The following is a 25,172-nucleotide window of genomic DNA, read 5'->3' as shown; positions in this document are numbered from 1 at the left end:
CAGTGGTTAGTGTGGTTTCTTAGTGCATACTATGTAAACATATAGTTTAGGGCAACAATAAAAAGCTAATATTTATTGTAATATTTGAAAGGTAGCCAAAATTTGTGACAGTAGAGAAAGGGTGGTGCAGAATATATAATTTCTGACCTGTTCTTCTTTCTGACGTACCCATTCTCCTTTCTTTATAAGATAGTAATCCGGGTCGGTAAAAGCTAAATACATACTAGACCCACTTCGACATTCTGAGACCCCTTCGTCTAAGGAGACTATATTTATTTAAGTACAATACAAAGCCTCATAAGAACTTTTTTTGCACTTGTTTGGACAAATGCTTAAACCAACCTCGTTTATTTCTTTTTTTTTCTTTTTTTGCCAAGGATGATTGGAGATTTGACAATTGAAACATTAATATCTGCTGAATGTGAGCTGCCGTACTAAAAATGAGATCACGTACACAGAGTGCCCCTGCCAACATTAGCCAAGCGGTAAAAAAAAGCAAAAATTTAGAAAGGATGATGCGAAATACAGTTATTATTTTTATATAATTATTTTGGGACCACCCTCTGTACTACCTTTCCTTTGTGATTATAGTAACATCTAAGAATAATACATTTGATTGACTGATTGATTGAAAACTTAGTATGTTTGGTTTCCAGACGTTTGATGAGAACCACCAGTCTTAAGATTGTACCTTGCACCATGTTACCTCAATATTTTTTTGTTTTGTATAGCTTGGATAACAGTAGCTTAGACAACGTATATATTTGGTCGGAATATTATTAACACTGTTTCTTTATTTTTGTTTCTTTTATGCAAAACAGCCAAAATTTCTTGTTTGCGTTGTGAAGTAGGAAAACGTCCCACATGCTTGTCGTTACTTTGACATGATACTTCAGTCGACCTTCAAATTTGAAATATTGTATTTTTTCCATTCGTCTTTTTTCTTCATGACTATGAAGGCCGCAAGTGAGAAGGCAGTTAATTTCTTAAAGGCTTCGTGCTTCTTACGCACAATGAGTCATTTTGAATGTCCGAACTGAAACATTAAGATATAATCCGAGGCCGGGACTTCTACAGCTGACGTCAGGAGCGGAGTGAGGCAGTGCCACTTGCAAGAATTTAGTGAACTAATTTTCTCTGTACATTTGCAGTGCTATCACATATGCACTTGGCGCCTCCGAATACTGTGAGCGGCTTTGTAAATTAGGCGGCGTTGTCGTTGTGACGTCTTGGTTGGCATTAACGTTGTCGAAGCTTTCTACGTTGTTTTTCATACAGCTATTCTCGGCGCATTTTCTATTGTGGGAATGTGCCAAGTTCGAGACTTGTCATCGTCATTGTCACGTAGACCTTATTGTGCCGCAGAAAGCTGGTTTCACGAACATCTCAAGGAATAAGTGCTCGCGAACATGGCACCACCTCGTTAAGATGAATTGATGAGTGATGCGATGGGCAGTGTAACAAAAGCTACCCTGGCCATGATCGTCGCAAGTTTAGTGCGACAGTGTAGACACTAGCTAAACCGGCACTAGTAACTAGCAAGACACAACTAGGTCCTAACAGCGACCACTTCGAACAGGGAAAAGAAAAACTAACATTCAAGTGAGCCAGGAATCTTTCAAGTTTCATTTCAAGGGTTTTTCAGATGAAATATTTTTACAGCAACAATGACAACCAGTTAGAGGCCTCTGGGTATAATATAAGGACGATCTTGAAGAAGCAAGCTCCATTATGCCTCGGCGATTATCTATATGCCAGCGAAGACGCGTTCAAAATATTTATATCCTGACACTTCCTGTGCTCCGAAGGTTCCTTTTGTGCCAATAAGGCGTTCTCGCGGTCGCAAACGCAATAACAATGTGAGATAACCTGACACAGGTAAACGTAAACAAGTTACTGTTCATATTTACCGAATGGCGTTTGTTCATTTAGTGCTCTCTGGAGGCGTCATGCAGGAGCGTTATCCTCATAGATTATTCGTGTAAGCCCTGAAATTATTTCGTAAACCGTCCTGAATCCAAAGATCAGGGAAGTAAGCATCATAGCAATTGTTTTCATTCTGCGTGTGAACTCTCGTAAAGGCAATAAATCAATTTTACCTTTTTTCTTTCTTTCCAGCTAAACCTGAGTAAGTTCACTGCCACAATGGTCTACGTAATAGTAATTTTAGGCTCGTCATACCAAAAAGATTGCGAGTGGACATGTTCTGGAATCCGTCTTTATGACTGCTTGAGAGAATTTGTAAAAGCAGCTTAGGAAAAAGCGAAGGCATTCAATTTTTCCGCAACATGCTTTTAGAGGCTAGATAAATAGTAGAAAGATTTCCAAATATCGCCATTTTAACTAGAACCGGCTGAAGTTCACTTATTATTTAGTTTAAAAACTGTCGTTTCTCTTTAGTTTCGCCTTCTTTTTCCATTCTATGATCACCCGCGCACTCCGCCTGGTTTCGTGAAATCAGCAGCCACAACAACACTCTCACAACATCTCTGATGACGTCACTATCAAATCGCTCTCGGCTTCTAAACATCGCGTTTCGAGCACCTAATACAGAAGCAAAACAAAAATAAATGCGGCATATATTGATTCATAAATTTCACCTCCTCGTCGTCAAAAACCTAACTGTGAACGTTATGGCCTTTCCCCACAATCTTGAATTATCAGTCTTCAACTCATTGTAAATGCGAGCGCAGGACTTCGACACGGAATACGCAAGAAATAAAATGCAAATTCATTTTCACTTACAGTAATTGAAGAAGCAGCTAGTAAATGCTTCTAGATTTTGTAGCTGGAAGCAATCGCTGGCTCCCCACCCCCTGGTGACGTGTATACATTCGCGCTATATTTTTCACTCTATTGCGTTATAGCTTCCAGGACATGACGTGTAATGAGAAAGTGGTTACAGGTAGAAAAGTGTGACACTGAGTCTCCGTGACACTTATCTCGCTCTCTCGGTCGGTGTACAGGTGGTGCTACATGAATAAACGGGCCCGGCATTAAAGAAAAAAATCTGCAAAACTGGGGGTCCCCAGTAACAGTCTGACTGATACTTAAAAAAAAGAAAACAACTTATTTGGCTCTATTTTCGGGGAGGTTGAGCCTGGTGCTAATAAATGTGTAGGTTGCTGAGCACTTCAGTTATTTCAGTGAGGTTCCGTAGCGCGGAAGGAAAGCGCACCAACACAAGTCGTCTCGCGCACTTCATGTTCCGCATTAATGGGGCAGTTGACATTGAACTGCGAAGCAACAACAGAAAAAACAGAGCGAAGAAAAATACACGAACACAGCGGGCTTGTGGGACCTTGCAGAATCACCGCTCAAGTTTAAGCGATGCTCCTTCTTTTGAGCAGCTGCATTTACACCTCCAGCTGCCTGAGATGAAACCGCACACGTTCGGACGTCGCCCGCACATGGCTCACTCATTTGGATCCTCGGGCGCATATAAAATAAAATTTCGAGCACTTTCTTAAGGAATTTGTTTGCAGAGGCGATATTTTAACCACACTCATTTGCCATCGTAAACAGGTTTCCGATTGCGTTCCCACTTTAATGGTTAAATTTGACTTCGATGACATTTATATTTGTCTCATGATAGCGAATAAAATTGTGTGCTGCTTGTAAGATACGCATATAACACGCCAGGTCGCTTGCATTCGTAGTTGATTTTGAAAGGCGGGGATTAATCGGAAACTCTACCTATGCAGCACCAATAACCTGCCCCACATGTTTTCACCAAAAGTTAACAGGGTGCTCCGTTTAGTTCTATATATATATATATATATATATATATATATATATATATATATATATATATATATATATATATATATATATATATATATATATATATATATATATATATATATATATATATATGCAACTGCTACTTCCTTTCGTCCTCTCAGAACAGCGGGGAAACTATGCAAACGTTTCATATAACACACCCAAAGAAGCAGAAATCCGCGGTTTATAAATTTTTTCTCAGCTAATTATTGACCCAAATTCCTTGAAATTTCCCTTGCCATTGCCTTTATCATATTGCTATTATTGATGTTACGTATTGCTTATGTTGCGCATTGTTATTAGTTCGTGTATGGGAAACGGAAAGCATGTGGTTGATATGCGGCCTTGGCTCATTTGGTAAACAATTATTTCAAAAAGTGCTCGAAAGCTTTATACGTTACTCAAGTGGCAAACGAGTAAGTTGTATGCGGCTAACTTTAAAAGTGTTATTTTCAAGCAAGGACAATTGAACTTTCTTACACAGTAGCTCCGAAGAAACTGCTCCGATGGAAAGTGCGCTGCCTTAGGTCTAATAACTTTGCTATCTTTCTCTTTTTTTTGCCTTTTGAAGTTTCACAACCGCGCGTACCTTGAAATTCTTACAATGAAAGGTGCAAATTTTCATCCTCCCGACTGTAGCACGAAGTTGCATTCACTAAACGAATCTTTCTACTTCACGACAACCTTACGGTTTTCCGCAGAACACATTCGCCAATCGATACATTGTTTCGCATACCTCAGTGTGCAACAACACCTCCCTTTCCACTCCCAGGGAAGAAGGCACGGGCAAGAGATGCGTGCTCGCCGTGTGCGGCGTGTTCATATTATTCGCACTCGCCACGGTTACCGTGGTGTTCCTGTTGGCCTACCAGGGTGACAGTAAGTATCCATGGTTCTAACTGATTTTGTGACAGCACCAGTAAAAACAGACTGTTGGAAATACATCATTCTAATGTACACACGCGTAGAGAGCGTTACGCCGCATAGGCAGTGCTAGAAACGTACACCTTTACTGAAAAGCTCCATTAGCCCATTAGCCTTCCATGATGTTTATTTCATTTCCTCACCCTCGATCGTTCACTACCTCTCAGAATTCACGGATCTTTGAAAACACAATAAAGTGAATATCTCTCGATAGCCCTTTATTATGTAATTCTTTGATCCCAACTGCCACAATACTGTGAACTGTTTGCAAAGGTCAGTTTCCGTGCTTAATTGTACGTTAGAAATTCTAGTGAATGGGTCTTGTAACGCTCGCAAAACAGACGCATTTTTTATACCAAAGCAAGAGAGAATTTGCAACGCCGCTCGCTATTATCACTCGCCGGAAGTGACGCAATGGCCCGGAATGCGTGGCTACTCTGCATTAACTTTAGTTGGTCGCCGCCCATGGATGCTAGTGGCAACATTCTGGATGCCGCACAATAATAATAAAAACAAAACACGGAGGCATTGTGCCGGGGTCTGCGTCATATTTAGTGCATCACATTCGGTACTATAATGAGATGGGTATATCAGGAGAATAAACATATACGGGCTCTGTGGCTTTACCAAAATTGATTCAATAGTATACACTACTCGCTTATAGCAGTTTTCTGTAAACTACAATTTCCTTGCATTTGTTCTTTAAATGTGCTGTGACACCATATTTTTACCAAAGCAACTCTCCATCGTGCCGCGTTCCTCGTACAGAAAATGAAAACACTACGCTAGATGAGTGAAATTCATGCTTTCGACATGCCTAAAGTAATCGCTTTTTGCGTTGTTGATGTTGTCTTGAATTTATTCGTTAAAACATTGTAGTCTGGCAACCCGAATTTTCAAAGCTGCTGGCGTAACAATGCGAACGTTTCTTTAGCTGTAGCTGCATAGAAGGTGAGGCCACGCGCTCGCTTAGTCTGCTGTGTCGTAGACTGTGTGGTTTGAACGTAGTGTCTGCGAATTGATATCACGAAATATGATGTTATATTTTAAGGTTAACACAATTTTAAAAATTTGCGAGCGACACGAAGGAGACTTCCACTCCTGAAGAGAAATTACTGCATTAAACACAAAATTTTTTGCACGTCAATTCGAACTGGGCCTTCTTAATTATTAGCAGAGTTTAAATAAATAAACTTTAGCCTGGTACTTGCGCGGCATGTTTCGCAGTTTACAAGTTGTAGCCGATGAATCCGTAAGCCATATTCAACGGCAACAAATTCATAGGATGACGTAAGTTTCGAGATATGTTTTCCTCAAGTCTGGGACGAAATTCATTTGGCGTTCTGTTTATTTCGCTTTAATTCATAAAAAAGGTGTTATCAAAAAAGAAAGCAAATGGGACAGTGTATTTTTACGGAAGTCTGATTGCATGGCTATCAAAAAACTAATTTTATAACATCAAAATCCTTTCCGAGCGTATGGGGCCCGAGAACGCGTCGACTTGCTGTATGTGCTTGTGCCTGTAGCAATCTTTTGCCATAGAGCAATTAGTAAAATAGCTGGTTAGGGAAGTTTTGTTAATATGCCTAATAAATACATTTATTTCTCGTGCTACTTATTCCTGCCTCACTGAGTAATTTCGCTAATTGAGTGGACTTGTGCTATATTTATGAGGTGATTGCTTTTAGAAATTCGACAATCACTAAAATGAAACACCTGGCATATGTGCATTTCGATGCCTAAAATTGGTCGTAAACACACCCTGTGTCATGCGCCTATGTGTGTTTTGTGGCTGCCGTTTCATGCTGACTAACATGTTTGCTTCTAAAACACCAAGTTGAACGGCAACGTGTCTTGAACATTGCTCATTCAGAGAAAACATGCTATAGTTGTGAAATATACGATAATTCTCGCCGAACCTCGGGTTTGCACCCAATCGAGCAAATAGGCAGAAACAAAAAAGAAACTTTCCGGCATGTAATTTGTTCTTCGAGCGCAACCGTCAGTGTTCACCTACGCAGCGAACGTAAACAAAGCCGAACAGTCAATAATTATAACCAAGCACCTCGCAAAGATGCGGATAAGGTATCACATCATCGCGGCTGGTTTCTTTTTTTGTTTTTTTGTTCGCTAGGCTCCGAGGTGGACGACGCAGCGCGCAGCAACCGATCTGGCGGTGGTGACGCCCCACCTCCCCCGGAAGTCCCCGTCGTCGAAGAGATAACTACCACAGTGAGTCATGGCGTCTACCACGAATCATGCGGGACAGAACCCCGTGCTGCCGCAAGACAGCTCGCTTTAACTGCGAAGCGTTCTCTGCTAACCTTAGCGGACTTTGTCGATCTCGATGGTTGCCGCTGCTACCGCTCACTGGCCGAATGTCTCGCACGTGGGACAGCGTTCATATAACGAATTGGCTTAGCATCATGCGCGGTCACGTGGGTCACGTGAGTGGCGTAGTCCGGTTACCCGTGACATGCGACGCAGTCACATGTCATCACTGTGCTGCAAGACGCGATGCTGAAGGTGGAACAGTATTATGCATTGTATTTAAGCGAGGGCTTCACGAAAGCTTAACATGACATTGGCCCTGACACGTGTATTGTACGTGCGTTTTTTCATTGCATTGGCATACATTACGAGGTGTGACTTGCTCTGATTTGTCTGAAGTCGGCATCACCACAGTGTCTGCCGTAAGCGAGTCACCTAAAGCGGCTTCGCAAAGTTGCAACGGGCGTCTTAGCGACGACTGCATCTGAATGTGATAAAAATTTCTATTTTTTGGAGACAATATTTTTAGCGGTGGTGGACATCAAAATTTGATAAATAATTGCAAATAAGTCTTTACCAACGTCCCCGCCAGCTTATATATATTCGCCGAAACTTCTCTGGGTTACCGGCATTGCCTCCCGCACCAGTAGCAACGATTGCACACTACCATACATGCTTAAATGCCGTAGTTATCATTGCATAACAACAAAGTAATAGTTTTATATTAATCCTTTTAATTAGCCGGCTACGCTGTGTCGCTGCGTAGGTATACTTGTGTTTGCAACAACTACCAACTACCAACAACTACCACTCCCGCCTGACATGTCACTTCAATTTAAGAAATTTCAAGTAAATAAAGATGTTTATTGCGAAGTACAGAAATGTCATATTTTGAACAGGATAGTAAGTGTGTATTCACAAAATGCCCACTAAACGCTTTAAGTAGGTAATGAGAAGAGGTCTCACAAATGACTAACGTACTTGTTACAACTGGTTGTGACTATTACACACATGCGGCATTTATACCAATGCACTGTTCCAAGGTAACGGTAATGCTGTTGCACAAAATAAATAAATCAGTCAATTAGTCAGTCAATCAATCAATCAAGCAATCAGAGGTGTTTGTTAAAGTGCCCATGAACAACCTCGAGGGTCTTGTTGCAGGCTCACTCGGCAAAAGAATGCGCAAAAAAAATATTGCATACCCACAGACGCACACACGCACGCACACACACAACATAATAAAGGTAAGTTCGCGAACACAGATTTCAACAGATCATAACATGTGTACACGCACAGAATACAAAATAAAAGTAGAGAAACAGAAAAGAATTACAGAATGATGGAACACAGAACAGACCAGAGTTTTGTTCAGTTATCGAAATTCCTCTGCAGTTCCTCTCAGGAAAATATTAAAATTAGTCATGAAGATATCGAGGAACTCTGAATGGGCGTTATTTGTCACCTGCACTCTAGATAGATGGTCACAAAAATTGGAAGGTCACAAAAATTGTAAGGCTGAAAGGCGCGCTGTTTCCTAGTGCTTTTATGCGGTATGTAAAAGGGCACATTGAAAGCAAGTGCGAGCAGCAGATTTTTCTATGTGGTAATTTGAGGAGAAGATTAACATCCGATTTGTTGCGCCTACAGGTGAGGGCACATAACGTGAGCGTCAGTGTCAGCTCTACGGTGATAGAAGGCTTTCTACGGAATCGATGTTTAAATATAGATGTGAAGATTTTTGCACATTTGCGAGAAGCTCCCAATTTGACCTACAAGTGCCGGCACAAATGACGGAGGTTTACTCAAGAACTAGAAGGCATATGCTCCTACATAATGTTACCAATGGCCCAGGTTGTTGGAAGTCTCTCGTCAACCGACATAGTTTCCCGAGCGTTCGAGGTGCATGCTGCTCATCTGTTGAGTATAGGGTAAAAAACTCAGAGTCATCGAAGTACACTCCAAGCTCCTTTGTTCCCTGAGTTCTTGGCAGGAGAGCGTTTTTTAACGCTATAGGAAAATAAAGTCCTGTTAGTCTCCCGCGTGAAGCTTACAATTTTCGCTTTTGATGCGTTTATGACCAGCTTGTTTCCAGTGCACCATGACGCGAAATTCGCAATGTCTTTCGGAAGAGCGGCGCAATCTTTAAAAGTTTTTTACCGCTTTGAAAAGTTTCGCGTCATCACCATATAACAAAACTGCAGTTTTGAATGACTGCCAAAATGTCGTTAATAAACAGCGAGAAAAGAGGAGGGCCCAAGACAGACCCTTGGGGAACTCCATTTTTAACCGGATAAGTGACAACTGACCATTTATGCTAACGTTGGCGCATGGTTCGCATAGGTAGCTTCTTATCAGCGCTGTGACAGATTGGTGCAGATCAAGTTGTGTCAACTTTTGAAGGAGTATTTTGTGGCATACAACATCAAAACCCTTACTGAGGTAAAATAAATCACATCAAGCTGCACTTTTTTATACACTGCTTGACAGGCATGCATCATGAAGCTAACTAGGTAGGCAGTTGTGGAGGGTCCTGATGCGAAACCATGCTGCTGAGGAATGATAGTACCGATTGATAGCTGTAAAGTTAAGAGGCGTAAGTTATACACAGCTTCTACGCTTAGCGTTTGATTATACACGCTACATAATGACACCAAGTGCCGCAGTGAACTGTAATTGGGGTTGCTTTCGCACTAAACGAATTCCTTGGACAATTAAACACCACACATCATCAGCATCATCATTACTACACGAAAAATAAATAAAATCAAGGAAAAACAGTCTGACTGTAAGCTCTATATTTACGGCAGTAGCAAGTTCACTTTCGCTATTTAAAGGAATACGTACTTTTTGTTGATTGTAGTCGAAACAGTGTACTGTCTCACTGCTAGCTGTCTCGTGTCACACTCATTCAGTCAAAAAGAAAAAAATGGCGTGAATAAGTAATACAGCGGAAATGGCCAGGAAATTTGGCTCTTTGCCAGCATTTATTTCCTACAACATCTCGTTTCACGGTGTGTCAGAAAATTTGCACTCCCGCGCGAAAGGCGAAGCACCGATTGCGATGGCAAATTAGCAGATAGCTGTACGAAGTAAGGGTAGTAGTTTTATCGGCCGTATAGGCTTGAAAACATTCGCTTACTAACTAAACTAACAACGATAGAATATGTAAGCGTGACTCAACGAGGACGTAGAAAGAAACAGACATACAAAGACAGCGCTGGCTTTGTGTGTGTGCTTCGTTCTACGTCCTTGTTCAGTCGCGCTTAATCATTCTATCATAGCTTGAAAGCAACTAGCCCATCAACGTGTTATAACTAAACTATCCAGCACGGTGTTACGAGCGCACAGGTAAACATGAACCCATCTCGCTGGATGAGAGCGGAAACTGTCTCTGAAAATGCTGGATTAAGGAATCGCGGCAGCAGCTCGCGAGCCAACTGACACCCATGTATCTGCCACTTCAAAACGAGCGAAACGTCGAAAACACAGCCCATACGACAGTACCGGCACTACACGCACTCTCTAAGCATTGCAGATCCCTTGAAGATGAGGCCCGCGCGGGCGCGCACTTTGGTCACGTCGTAGATCGCGTTCAAGACACACGAGCGCCGGCAACGAGTCCCTACCGCGTCCGCCAAAGGCGCCTACTTATACGGCGTCCGCGATTCGCGTGGCCAACGCCGTAGTAGGCGCCGCGGTTGTCTCCACTCTGTACGGAGTGGCGGGCGAGGAGGCCATCGAGGTACCCTAGCAGCCGTCGGTGAAGAACGCCCCTCCTCCCGCGCCTGATCCCACTGCCTCGCGCGCCACAGGAGAGGGCACACATCCGGGCTGCGTTCCTCACTCGCTCACACGAGATTGAACCGCGTTCACCGGCTCACCCTCACACGCTTTCAGTCATGCGGTACTTCACGGCGACGGCGACGGCGGAAATGCGCCAGGAGTGTCCACATAATTGCTATCGCAATAAAATCTCACGTTGCAAACAATGCCGCAGTTAATATTGTCACGTCATAATATCTCACGCTACTGGGTCTCCGTCCCACCTCTAGCCCCTCCCCACAACGCTACACACTCAACCTATGAGACGAACGACACCTTCGACCTCCAGCACCGTGGCGACACCGATGGCGACGGTGACTGCGATGATGACGGCGAGCAGCACGGTGCCTACTACGCCCTCGGGTGAGTTTTCAGATATATGTCATACGCGCTGTAATCGGGTCGCAGAACGATACCTGGATGTCGCGATAGGTAGTGAGGTAGAAATTCTCCTTTGTTGACGTGCCATGAATATATAGCAGAAATCTAGCGTAGCCAAACTTCATACCTTCGGAACTGTGTTCTTTCACAACAAGTAAGTGGAAGCATGTGGAATAGGGTTAAAGGTGACAAAAAGAAGCTTGAATTTTTTGTGGGGCCAGTTGTTGAGATGATACCATGCTTGTCGCAGGAGTGGACGTACGCACTTATACAAACACAAATGAGGCGCCATGATTCGTTACCGATTTCTACACAATCGGTGAGCAAAAAAAAATCGCTCTAAACAGCCAACACACAACGCTCACTTTATTACATATCCGAACTCAGATGCGATGTATGCTATACAAAACAATAATAAAATGTTAATAAACGCGGCTAAGTGTCGCGTGACCGTCGTACGCGAATTTTTGTTTAGGCTCATAGATGCAGTGTGAAGAAAATCGCAAATAGAGCAAAGACTGAAAGAACGAGGCAGATAAATCAAGGTGCACCTTGATTTTTGTTCAGTAAGAAGTATTTGCTAATGCGAGAGACAAACAAAAGTGGTTCCAGATAACGAACGTCATTAGTGCGTCACCTCCAAAAATACCCCCAGGGTTAAAGTAATCAGACTACAAAGCAAACCTTCTGCTATCAGCGGCACCGTCTTTCCGTTACTGTAAAGAGTCGCAATGTCTCTTACAAGGCTCGTTGCTGGACTAATTTGTTCATGATATAACGTAAAATCAAAAGCTCACAATGAAGTCACCGACAATATTGAACACAACGAAGTGCTTTTAGTGTTGTCTTGTCCGAGTCCGTTTTTTTGTACTTTTTTGATTTTACTTTATACAATATGTCGCCACTCTGCTAAAATCTTTTAGGCGGTTCGATTTCAAGAACTTTTGAGTAACCGTTTCTCTCGTACTATGTCGAACGTTCACTTCAGGCTTGCTGTATCATGTGTTAAGCACACGGCATGCCTTTCCCTTCCTCTGCCGCCCTGTTTACTGCGTTTTTTCGTTGTCGTTTCGGTGGTTTTTGCGCTGCCTTCCCCATTACATGTACGAGCGTTTGCCCAACATTCAGCTCTCACGACTGCCTTCATCCGCGAAAGCTGGTTTCTCCGTGCACTCTATGGTGGCGTGATATTTTGAATGAAACAGGCAAGAACGCAATGTCGCTAGACGGAGGCAAAATGGATACGAGGCGTTTGTAACTGCCTGCGTACGATGCTGCGCTACGCGACAATTACTGTATAGACCCAAACTGCAGGAAATGTCTTGAATGTACGCTGGATTGGTAAATAGTATCCTTGTGGAATAATTCAAAGTGAGCGATGCCTTATTAAAACAAGAAGAAAAGAGGAGGGGACACGTGCCATTTAGGGTCCCGCAATATCACTACCACACATCATAGATATTGAAGGCCTCTACCGAGGACTCGAATTGGGTTTATCTATTAGCAAGGGTTACACTGTGTTCTCAAGCAAAACATTCTAGTTAGTCTTCTTAATTTTTCTGCAAGACAAACAGCCGATGCATGCAAATACACCTTGAAATCCGCGACGTCGAACAAATGTTCCAGCGATGCGGTTCGAGCATAAACTTAAAAGGGACCGACTGATTCCAAGAGCTGTCCTGAGTATTCGATCCAAACTCGAATGGAATAATAACAGCTCCTTGAAGCAATCAAATAACATATTTATTGAGGTCACGCACCCAGAGTTGACGCAGATTATGAGCTGAAACTCCGCAGAAGAGTAAAAGCTTGATCTGGAGTGCAATTAGGCAGATGCTTCCAAGTGATGTAGGTATTTCTGACATACTTGGCAAGAAAAGCAAATCAAGGCATTCTTGTAGTTCTATCAGAGAAAACCTTTGAAAATAACACACTGAAAATGAAGTCAAAGACCGCACAGCTCGGGATGGAACGAAGAAACATTAGGCCTAACGGTGAAGGATAACAGTGTACAGTAGCATACCCATGGAGGTGTACATTGTTCTCTTTTAAACAGAAAGGAAGAAGTAACATTTGGAATATGATCCAATGCAAACGCAGACGCAATGGTCTACTACAGTAACTAAATGGGTTCAATGGGAAGTAAGCGAGGTGGGAGGTAGTAGAGTGTTACACAGAGTTAGGTGATTAGGAAATTCGCAGGAACGAGGCGAGAACGGCAGATATAGATCAGGGGATATAGAAGATCCTTTGGAAAGGTTTTCTCCCTCGTAATGGGATCACCTCGCAGACACACGCTGAATTTTAATGATCGCTGAAATCAACCCCGTTGAAAAAGACAAGATAAATATTTGTCGATACTACAGAAATTTCCATGCCAACTACAGAAATTTCTGTCGTGACCACAGAAATTGCTTCCGTACGACAGAAGTTCCTGACGTTTGTGTAGCTGGGAGAGACATTTCTGGTGTTACGACAGGAATTCTGACGTCGCAGCAGTAACATTTATTCGCGATTGCGAAGAGTTCGGAAGTCCCAGGAAAAAGGTTCTGCTGCGAGCACAAGAGTTCTGAAGTAGCAGCAAAATTGTTCTATCGCGGCAGCGATTCTGACGTTATGACGGAAATTCTGTCGTTGCGACAGAAACATTGTGTCGCCATGACCAAGAGTTCAGAAATCGTAACAGAAGTGTTCTGTCTCGTCAATAAGAGTTCTGAATTCGCAACAACTTTCTGTAGCGACAGCGATTCTGACGTCGAAACAGGAACTCTCTGTCGCGACGGCAGACTCTTTCGTGGCGTTAGAAATGTGCCACTTTTTATAGCAACAACATAAGTTCTGACGCCGAGACAGAAGCGCTTTCCGTTGCGACGCTTTCAAATTTTATGCCAGTTTCACATCAGTGGTGTGCACACTACTTTTCTCTTGCATGGTATTCAATGATGCGTCCTCTGAATACGGCAATGCTGCTAGCATCGACACCGGCATGAAAATTGTCGTAATTGTGCCGTGACGATGAGGCACCCATCACCCCCTTTACCAGCTTCCTCATAATCGGCCGTTGATCGAAATAAAAGCGTCTGCGGGAACGACTGCGCATCTATTTTGTTTTGGTTTCTAACATGAGGTACACAAGCCTGTGGACTGACACGTGGTGTAACTCTGACAGATTAGTTAATTTCCCAGAAATATTGCATAAACTTTTGCTCAGCGGAAAATAAGTTTTGGGTTCCGCTAAATTGGGTGAAAATCTTCCTCGCTCGGCTGTCGGTGTTCTGGCAGAAGCGCTGTCCTGAGAAACGGGTAGGCTATTTAAATGAGCATTTATTCGTGAACGTTTATGTACCAATGTTGCGCTGAAGACAAGAATTATATGCGCGCTCAAAAGTGTAAAGAGCGAGTGACAGCTGTCGAAATTAGCAGCAATAACCCTAACAGTGTCCCCGGTCACCGTGGTCTATTTATGAATTTCTTAACCCGTATAGATACCGTAAAGCGAAGTTGATGTTCTAGCATTTCACGGAGTACAGGCCGATGGTAACACTTCTCTTTTAGAGAGGCGCCAGTTTATGGCGAAGGGAAAGCGAACCCATTGCTCTCTCAACATACAAATGTAAAGAGCAGCCAAGAGAACGATTGTTACTGTTGACATGGATGAAATGTACTAGTCTAACCACGTTCGGCGTAGGGCAGTGGTAAGATAATGGGATCAGAATCATCACGTCGCAAGTTCGGATCCCCGGCGAAAATTTTTGTTCACTTTCTACATTTTTGCACTAACACATTTACGTAGCCCTAAAGACATCTCTGTCAATTTTCAGTTAGGTGTAGCTGAAGAACTACAGAACGTCGGACTACAGAACATCCCAAAATATGGCAGTCTGAAATTTTGCGTTGTGTTTTTTCAACTGGGAAAGATCAGCAAACTACGCCAGCCCCATCGCCTTCATTCTGCGGCGCTAATGCAGAAAGAGCCAACCAGGTGCGCGGATTTCAAAACGCCTTTCGTTCCATTCGTTATTGAAAGTGAGCGCATGACCATGGTGTAAATAGCGTAAGAAATAGTAAGATGATAACGAAACCTATGGCGACGACGATGACATAATGATAATGAGAATGAGTATGTAGAGGTTCTCTTTCATTGGCACAAAGAGTGCTGGTGCCTTAGCTATTGATGATGATGATCATCTTCTTATAGAGTTTATATTGGCATATCTCTTAATTGCATGTGTACTAAACTGGTGTTCTGCTACTAATAAACATTTGTCTGACAGCGCTCGCCCATATGTCCTTCTCTTCGTATTTCCGTCTCCTTCAATGCGGACTTCAAGTGTAAGCTTATATAGGGTGTGCCCTATTGGTCCTACTTAAGAGCAAGTACTGGCACTCTATGGCCATACACTCGGCCCTTGCGCCACAAAACGCCGATTTATCATCGCGAAGAAGTTAATTGATGACGATCACGGCGACGCCCATTTAACTGCCCTCGCTTTCATTGGTTCTCGTAGCCCGATCGACGACGCCACCCCCGCCGCCACCCCCGCCGCTCATGTGCTCGGTGGGCGCGACCGCGGCTGCCATGAAACCGCTGTTTCCGCCCGACAATGCGTGCGACATCGTGGTCTTCACTCACGTGCGGGTCTTCAACAGGACGGTGCGTGCGGTCCTCAGCCAGATGAGCTTCGAGGCGTTCAGGAACGTCTGCGCCACCTATCGGCAGACAACGTGCGGCCTCTCTTTCACCTCGAAGTGAGTCCACGTGACACTCCTGACAAGACGCTCGTGACGTCACCCGCCAAAGGGTGGGGGGTGGGCAACAGGGGAGGGTCTCGGTGGCTGTGCTGGAGGTCGCTGGTTCGATTCCCTGCCCAAGCAGCTAATATTTCTTCTCGCAGCCCCACTGTTGCTGCAGGACGTTCAACCCCATCGATCATTCGCGAGGTGTTCCTAAAATTTGCTTTTTGAGGCTGTGGTTTCGCGGCGGCAGAGAAGCGTTCATCAGGCGAGAAAAACGATCCAAAGTGGCGCACGAGGTCTAGGAATCGACTCCCAATTGCGGCGCCTTGTTTCAATCAAGGCTGAAATTTCGGAAATAAAAAATAATGCTAATTTACTGTAGAGAACCTCGGATAGTCATCCAAAATCAGCCGGAGACCTCTCGCGTTAGTTTCAGCATGTGTCAGACACTAGAGTCGCTCAATAAAAATCCGCCATTTTCGGTTGTTATTATATAGACGCCTTTTTTGACATAACGTCTTCTATTCTTGTTTAATATAAGCCACAAACGTCACACGCGAATGCGGCTCATCTGGCAATAAGCAGTGAACGTTTCCTCTACCATTGAAGGAACCGCGTACCAACGAAATAGATAGAAGCGCAAGGGCAGCCTGTCTATAGTTCTGGTGCAAATACAGGAGGACTTTCCAGGAAACCATAATCTCGTTTTCACAAGCTTGCCACGAATCAGTTCTAATCAATCACTTTGTAGAGTTGGCCAAGCGAGAGAAAGCTAATAACGCTTTTCTTACGAAGCAGCCGTTTTGCTTCCATGACTCTCTTCTGCAATATATGCGCGCTGATTTCATAATACAAAGTAGGAGAAGGCAATCAGTAGAAACCGCGGAGTCATTTATTACTTCAGTTACGCATTCTATAGATCTGCAGGAAACATATCGGGTTTTTGTCTTGACTATCACAGGTTTTAAGAGTTGCCTCTACCAGATAGCGCGATCGTAACCATTGAATTTAATTGCTCCAGGAGGCGGAACGCCCTTTTACAATTCTACAAAATTTCGAGCACATATTGCAATACACAACTTCAGTCGGTTTACTTACAAGGCACGTCCCTTCGAACAAATTCTGAGGATAGCACCCGTTGCGTTAGAAGCGCTTTCAAACTTGTATTTAAGGTGTAGTGTTGTTCCACTCAATTCATAAGAAAAGAGAAACAAGAACACTTCGTTTCATGCTTTCAAACCTGAAAATATCTGCAACGCCGATCAATTTCTTCTTCGCACACAGCAGGAATGAACCTTTCCAAACTGGTGCCGTCCTGAGAATCCGTTCGAAATGGATACGGCTTGCCAACTCACCACCTATGATTCGCAAAGTGCGAATTGCGCCGTAAAGTGATGGTTAAATCATGAATGAGTAAAATTTTGTTTCCACATGCATTTTGATATCATGCGCAAGTAATGAAGTGAAATGTCACAATGACTAGAATCTTGCTATCTAGTACACGCGATTTTAACAATGCTGTATAGTATAAAAAAACACCCTGTATATTATAGCGCTATTGTGTGAAACACGTATACTGTCCTTTGAAAGCCTGTACACTTATGCCCTTTCAGCTCTTGTCTACTATGGCCATTAGCTTTCCTTATGTATGCCCTCTGGACGTCCCTGTGCCAAGGCAAACTAAAGGAAAGAAATGTCTTGGCGACGTTTTGCATATGATTACGCAAGTAGTGTGTATACATGGTTTCGTAAGAGAAAGTCCAATGCCAATAAAAAGAGAAACAAATTCAGTGGTGTTCAGCGATGCAGCTTTCAGTTTAACAAAATATTAAACTGAAAGCTCCTTTATAAGGTGCCTTCTGTGGGCTCGACAGGAGAGCAGTGAAAGCACCGATACTACTGTTGCGGAGCAGCCCTCTGGACCTTTGCCGCACTCTCAAGAGCACGTGCCTGGCGCTCGCCTACTGCCACCAGGCGGTTGAGTGGCTCCAGCAGCAGAATGTTTTGCTGCAAAAAAGTGTATTGGAATGAATCGGCCACGTACAAACCATTATTTTCAAAGAAAAATGCTCGTTGCACTATTAGTACTAAGTGCCCTTAAATGTGGAAGCCTCTAGTGTAGTATGCTTAGTAAAACAATGCGTTGGGACAACGTTGCTTTATTTTTCAAAACTGGGGTTTTCTTTTTCAGAGCCAATTGTCATGTTGATTAGTGTGCCAGCAGCTGAGGTGGCCCTGCACCTTCACGAGTCTCTACTGTCAGCACCACAAACCTATTTTTGTTCGCTCCAAAACAAATGCCTCACCCTACGATCCCGTCTTATACGAGCTGATTGCATCCTATGCCTACAAACATCATATTCTTGTCCCATTACGCGATTTTCTACCATCCTTGGCTGTAGTTCTCTCTCCTTGACATTCATTCTGTAATGCTTATGTAATCACCTGATATGAATTGGCAACAAGTGATCGAATACGTGCATGGCCTGCCTGCCGATTCCTTTCTTTTTTAATCTCAACTAGCATATCAGTTGCCACGGTTTACTACGCCACTGTCTTCCTGCCTTAATGCTATCTGCAACAATTTTTGTTACTTCGCTTTCTACACAGTCCTTGACATCTCAAGTTTCTTTGTTAACCTCCAGGTTTATGTCCCATATTGCATAACCGGTGGAATGCAATGATTCTAGACTGTTTTCAAGGATATCGGTAACGTGGCGATCACGATTCGGTAATGCCTTCCATGTGCTGTTCAACCCATGAAATTTTTGTATAAGTTTCCTGCTTTATATCAGTACTTGCTATTGATATTTTACTTGGATAAAGATACTCTTCCATAAATTTTCTAGCTTAATGTCACTCATGAATTTCTGTTGCCTCACCAAGTTAGTGAAGGTTACCTTCATCTATTCCATATTTTCGCGGGCCCACTTGCACGTAAAAGCACGAACACTCATTGGTTCTCACTGCCTTCTTTAAACTGCTGGACATTCAGTTCGTTACTACGAAAGTGACTTAATCCGTGCACTATTATTATGCTAAATATGAAACAGTAGAAATATACTTATCTGCAGTTTGTCGAAGTCTCCTTCACTGTGTTGGTAGCGAGATCCATCGTCGGTACCACCTCGTCGCATCGTAGCTATATAGGATGTCTACCTTTTGCCCACACTATGTAATGTTCGTGACGCTCGCAGTCACGCAGAGTGGAGGAACTCAGCGCACTCGCAGAAGCAGCACCGAACAAGTTGTTTCTTCAGCACTTCGCCGTGAACAGTAGGTGCGCGTTGCGATCTGTAAAATCGCCGAAGCTATTGGCAGTCTTACCGGGTGCACGGGAAGATTGCCCACGGAGGAACAGAACTATCCAAGAAATAGTGGCCTTCGTCGAGCCTGATCACTACGTCGCGCACTGCAAGCTCGTTGTACGGGTTTGTTTACACTGGGCCTCTCTGATGCTTAGCCGCCATGCTTGCCCGGTGAATGGATGTGACATGATGTGATGACGCCACTACAGCGCTCCCTCGTGGTATAATGCGAAGCGTACTAAATTACAAATTAGTCTAAGACGCATTCAGTGCACATCTCGTAAGCTTCAAAATGCTTCTAAACCACGTTAAAGTAACTAATAATATTGTACTAAATGCATTTGTTTTACAACTTGCTTCTGCATGTAATGCACTCGGTGGAACGACAAACAAGTGAAAGATGGCACGACCATGCACCGCCGGTATGATCACGTGAGCCCCAGTTTGTCGACCGCCCAGAAGGCAACGCCCAAGGAATGATAGCCAGCCAGAGTGAATCTAGATAAACCAATGAAACTGGAGGCTTGTCGAACGATAAACTGTGTCTCGGTACCATTCGTGCTTTCATCTTGGGGTGTCGCCAGAGCTCGTGAAGATCCCGAGTTTCGCCAAACTCGACGCATCCTGCATAGCACCCCAGGTTAAAAATAATAACATGCCCAGCAACTAACTTTAGTACGTGTAATAAGGCGTAAAGGGGATCACGGTCAATTCTGAGTGTTTATGCCTCGATTTTACACTGACCCTCAGCTTAATGTCTCGTCACTTCTAGCGCGGTTTCCATACCTCAAAGTCCCTGATGGGCCGCAGTTTCCGGGCTTCAGCAGCAAGCACTTCCGTTGCGATGCCGAGCACACTGAGAACGGACCACACAGTTGACAGCCTGTCCATGCCATGCCAAAGCCAGCTGAAGCTGAACCCAAACGCCGCGCCCAGTAATATCCAGGTTGCCCCTCTTCTATCACCAACCAGGGGATCGTAGATATATCTGCAAAAAAGGTGTCTTCATAGTAAGACAGTACAGATAGAGAGAGAGAGAGAACGTGATGATGAAAAGTCAATATTTTCTGCAATTCTTTGGGGAGGACGACACAGTGCTTTCGAGAAGGGGAGGGTAATACAGGGAAAAATAAGAGCCCTTGGCTTTCAGTGGCGACCAGGCGGCACATTAACAAGTTACTCAACAGTCCCGTGTGCTGCAGGAACGCGAGAATGCGCTTGAAGGTGGAGCCGTGGTGCCGGTCGGGGAACAGCAGTTGCAATGCCGAGACCACAGTGAGTTCCAGGTGATTAAATGACGCGTAGAGAGAAGCCCTCTCTTTGTAGAAAGTGCGGCGAAAAACAAAGATGCTGGATTGTTTCAGCTAAAATCCCTTTAGTTTCAATCTCCCCACGCGCTGAGCGGCCTCGTATGGAGCCTTTGCTGCACCTCTGGGAGCAGCTGGTCCGGAGGCGCCACACAACAGACTTCTCTCGCCTTGTGAGGAGGCGATCAGGAAGGGGACGGGGGAACGGGGGAACGGGGGAGGGTTTTCCACTGCCTACGCGCCGATCGAACTGGAGCGCCGTAAGGTGCCACTGCAACGTGTGCCTTGCATAGTCGAAGAAGGTTACAGCGGTGCTCACAGGTGCAGTGGCATGGTGTGCTGTCTTTACCAGGGATTAAGCCTTGCCGTTATCCTAGGTGCAGACGTGCGAGGAGAGCCACTGTAGCGACAGTCTGAAGCCCCTCTAAACAAGGTCGCGAAACAAGTTTCTGCCAGCAGGGCGACGGCAAGGCCAGCAGTTCGCTGTCGTTGAAAAGCTATGATCGGCGGTCGTGAGTCGGTAACGATGACGACCGGCGAATCAGGGGTGCTCCGCCAGCAGGTCCACTGCCAGATGCAGGCCAACCCCCTCAGCAGCGGCGGAGCTTGCCGGTAAAGGCGGCTGGCACACTCTGGAGTGCTCCAAGACAAGGGTAACACAAGCTGCGGTGGCAGATCTGGAGTCGGGATGGACGGCGCCATCCGTATAGATGTAGAGATATCCATCCAGCTGGCCCTGGAACGTCAACACCTGGTACAGGGAACAGGATGGGGCTGCCTTCTTCGTGAGGCCATACAGCGTAGTAGGCACCTCCGGTGCCTGATGGTGCGGAGGAGGTGGCGGGAAGGCTAGCGTGGGAGGATGGCCGGAGACCGCGTGGCACAACTGACACAGTATTTCCATGTGCAAGTAAAGTCGCCTCCGCAACCTTGAGAGCAGAGCCGCGCTATCCGCGGTGTGATGTTGCCTGTCAACGTGATGGAGGTCACGATGTAGGAGCAGCAAGGACAGCGGCGAAGTCACTGTCGCGACGAGGATGCCAGCGATGCACGAGGCCTCCGGCAAGCCCAAGAATAATCTGGATGGTTTTCCCGTGCTGTAGCGCCAGGAGGTACATGCGAGCCCATGGAAGGACCACGCGGTAATCTTGCACGGTTGTCGCAATGCGTACAGCCTTCTAATGCCGAAAGGGCAATTCACCATGTAGCTCCTCGGTGTTGTAAGATGTTTGAAATTGACTTAGGTCAGTGGCTGACTGCGAACGTGATGGGCAGACAGGGGTATGAGCAATGCTGCCGCCCACCTTCCTATCCTTTATTACCTTCAATACAATAGCAATCGTACGGACGCTCGAGGGGTACTCGTGGGGTAACCGTTGCCAACACTGCCGTCGTGCTGTCACGCTATCGTCGTGTATGCGTGAACTGCGCCTGGAGGATTAGAAAGTCTCCGTGTTTGGCTGCAAAAGTGACGAACTCAATGGTATGCACCGTCACTCTGCTTGGTCTACACTGCGAGGGAGCTAGAGCAGCGTTCTGCTTTATGCTGCTGGCGGGAGCTTTGCGCGCACACGCTGCATCGCTCCTGCTGACTAGCTGCATGCTTACCACACCGTGGTGCTTGCACTGGTATAAGAAAAAATCAAGCTAAATATTTCTTATCCATCGGGTGGCGACAAACGACGACAGCTGTTCTTCGGTCACACGTCGGGCCCCATCGAGGTGCAATGTCTGCAAGGCCACAATTTCTTGCCTTCATGCTCACCCCTGGGTAGCGTAGCATATTGGGCGCGCATTTGATTCATCTTCCTCTGCTTGATCTTTTCTCTGCGCTTGTCTCTCTGTTAGGGGCTGTGTTATCATACGGTCCAGAAAGCCAAGCTGTGCAACTAGGCGTCTTTATCGGCTACTTCAGTGTTGTGGAATGCACACGCGCCTTTACAAAGTTCACCCTGGCCTTGTATTTTTGATTTTACTGCAATGGGAAAGTGTATTGCATATTTGTTTGCTTAGAAGCTCGTAGAGATAGGCAACCCTTCGCTGCCATTTTATTTCAGGCTGCAGTGGTACTCAACATATCTCATATTTGTGACAAACCAACTACATACTCCTGCACTTTGACGACCAGCACGTATCCTTTTTCGACACTTGCGTTTCCCTATGCATTACGTGCCTCTTGCATAGAGATCGCGCGCACTTAAAATGAAGCTAAAGAAAAATATGAACTTGAGCTAAACTGAAATATTAGGCTTCTGTTATAACGAATCCCTCATTCATATTGAGAACAGAGCTTCTATTCAGCGAGAAATATGATGAAACCAAGAATATTGGAGCGGCGCTACCTGCAGTAGACTATAGTGGTCCTCATGTTACGCCAGCACTGGCTGATTCCCAGAAAGTGGCATAAAGGGAGGTTAAGTGGAGATTACGTTAACTGTTTTCTTACGGTGTGGGTGGTTCAAATTGAAAAGCAGCAACGGGAACTTTGGCACCAATTTTGTACGCAGCAAAGGGATTCATTGGCACACAGAAAACGATGAGCGAATAATGCGCCGATCAGACTCGGCTTAATGTTGTTATTTAGCGCTGCTTTAACACTGCACGCCTCGTAAACGTTCCTTTAACTCGATGATAAGTTTCAATAATGACGCTCTCTGGATTCCACTCCACCCCGCAGCTCCTACTTGTATCACTCGTTTACTTCAATCTGTAGCCCAAGCTAAAGCTTGAAATATTTTTTCTCCTAGTCGCCTACGTCGCCTGCTTGCTGGAGAGCAAATTAGATTGCGTCGTTATAGAATTCGATGCTCTCTCCTCGAAAGTGTTCTTTTTGCTATCTTTAAGCCAGGACTGGAGCATAATTTAAGTAGGCCGTCCGCCAAAGAGTGCAAAATGACGGTCTGTGGCGATATTGATACACCTTCGTTGTCTGCATTTAATGCTCATTCAATAACGAAGTGATCGGTATTTAGATTATTCAAGCAACTTTCAAAGGCCCACAGAAAGCTGTTGCAAGCACGTAAAACATCATTCAGCTTGCCGAATGTTACTTAGGATGATCTCAACTACAAGGGCGCCAAATACGTTTCGCAGGCTTTTCGCCCCGGTGGCATAAGTCTAGGGTTCAGTGACTTCGCTGTTTTACGATTCTTTGTTTGCTGTTTTGACTTACCTTTTGATCCAGAGGTGCATGCCACGGTCGAAGTATCTGAGCGTAAAAGAATGCAAGGAAAGATAAATATAATTTTATATATGCAATGAAGTGAGAATATATTTGGACAACTTGCTTTAAAGTTAACCAATATATATATGCAATTACGAATGCACCGGAGGCCCCAGCCTCTTTGTCGAACTCGCCTTCATTGACCTTATGGTTGCTTTATCCTGCAGGCTGAACAATTCTGCCAGCGATTCTGCTTCTTTCTTCTCAATTTAGCTGGCAGGAAACACCGTGTGGCTTCCACACAAAACTCGTAAACATCTGCCTATGCTATCAGGCTTGCATCATTCTTTAGTCCATCTAGCCTATCTGCTGATATTTGATGAAAATTGTGCCATAGGCAGACATCCATCAGCGTTCTTTCACAAAAGTGTATGATAAAGAATTTATCTTGCAGCTCACATCTACACTGAACCCGGTACTAATGGTCAATACACTTTATGCCTACAGAGTTACACTACTCTGCGGCGCCTTTATGACGGTTTGAAGAAACCAATTCTTGTCGCAATGACTTGGTGCAATCTGCTGCTCTTGGGGTGGCGAAAGCAGTGGTAATGCTTATTCTACAAGTATCCTCTAAACGATGTCAAAACAACTTCCCTCCACGATACTCGCTGACATGTGAAATTCTAGCCCATTGAAATAACAACACTGGACATGGAGCGCGCGCACAGTTTATTAGTTGTAGTAACCAATCGGGCAACTGTACACAGAAGCAGATGTCTGATGGGTTTCAAGAAGCCTGTAACAAACTCTGTAGCTAACATTCAGGTGGGTGAATGCAGCGTACATTTACTGTATTCTCTTTTTTTCTTTCTGTTGCTATTCCCCTCCACCAAAGCAGAGTAGCAAACCAACTGTCCCAGCGTCCTTGGCCAAGCGCAAGTACAGCGTCGGGACCATCGGCCGCCCTTCAGTGGGACTGTCCCTCTTGGCCTCGCCAATACACTGCAGACTTATTTCTTATGATGTTGGCCTCGCATTGCGCTCATAAAGTGGCTACTACCTGCATGAATTAGGCTAGGATAAGCTACCCCAAGAATACAACCAGTGGATTAAAAGTACAAATCATATATCTTTGTTACGAGTTAATCCGTCAGCGCTAGCTACATATTGTGTATGGTATATGAAAGGCAGCACCTGTTTCATAGAGCAAAACAAACTGTCGGCCTGAAAAAGAAAATGTATAAGAAAGTCAAACTTGGGGTACAACTCATGCTTGATGATGTACTCATCTGGCAATTAAAATTAGGGCGGGATTTTTCTACGCGAGAATAAATTTGACCTGAATGATGGAGGAGGAGCTTTGTTTAGTAGCGCGCATATCTCGCCTGATCGTCGACGCTGGTGCATATTTTCCTCCTCATCTTCCTTCTCCACCGTTTTCTCTTTTCCCTTCCCCTTCTTCGATGCCGA

At 44.6% G+C, this 25,172-nt stretch overlaps 2 protein-coding genes across 2 annotated transcripts in view; one reads left to right on the top strand and one right to left on the bottom strand.

Annotated features, from left to right (window-relative positions):
• The first annotated feature begins 953 nt into the window (after positions 1–953).
• Positions 954–24,775, top strand: LOC139047838 (uncharacterized). The gene is made up of 6 exons (XM_070521977.1): positions 954–966; positions 4,525–4,662; positions 6,842–6,939; positions 11,034–11,166; positions 15,693–15,933; positions 24,598–24,775. The coding sequence occupies exons 1-6, from the start codon at positions 954–956 to the stop codon at positions 24,773–24,775; spliced, it is 801 nt and encodes a 266-aa protein (XP_070378078.1).
• LOC139048002 (protein-cysteine N-palmitoyltransferase Rasp-like) overlaps positions 20,115–25,172 on the bottom strand; it is a 36,088-nt gene continuing 31,030 nt past the window's right edge. Inside the window, exons 8-9 of the mRNA XM_070522287.1 lie at positions 23,709–23,744; positions 20,115–20,217 (exon numbers count right to left, since the gene is read on the bottom strand). The gene's annotated coding sequence lies outside the window, so the exon portion shown is untranslated. The remainder of the gene's footprint in view (positions 20,218–23,708; positions 23,745–25,172) is intronic.

This window comes from Dermacentor albipictus, chromosome 7 (genome assembly GCF_038994185.2).
Source record: "Dermacentor albipictus isolate Rhodes 1998 colony chromosome 7, USDA_Dalb.pri_finalv2, whole genome shotgun sequence".
Classification (NCBI taxonomy): domain Eukaryota; kingdom Metazoa; phylum Arthropoda; class Arachnida; order Ixodida; family Ixodidae; genus Dermacentor; species Dermacentor albipictus.
The sequence above is the reverse complement of the archived record's forward strand: the minus strand, read 5'-3'. Positions and strand labels throughout refer to the sequence as shown.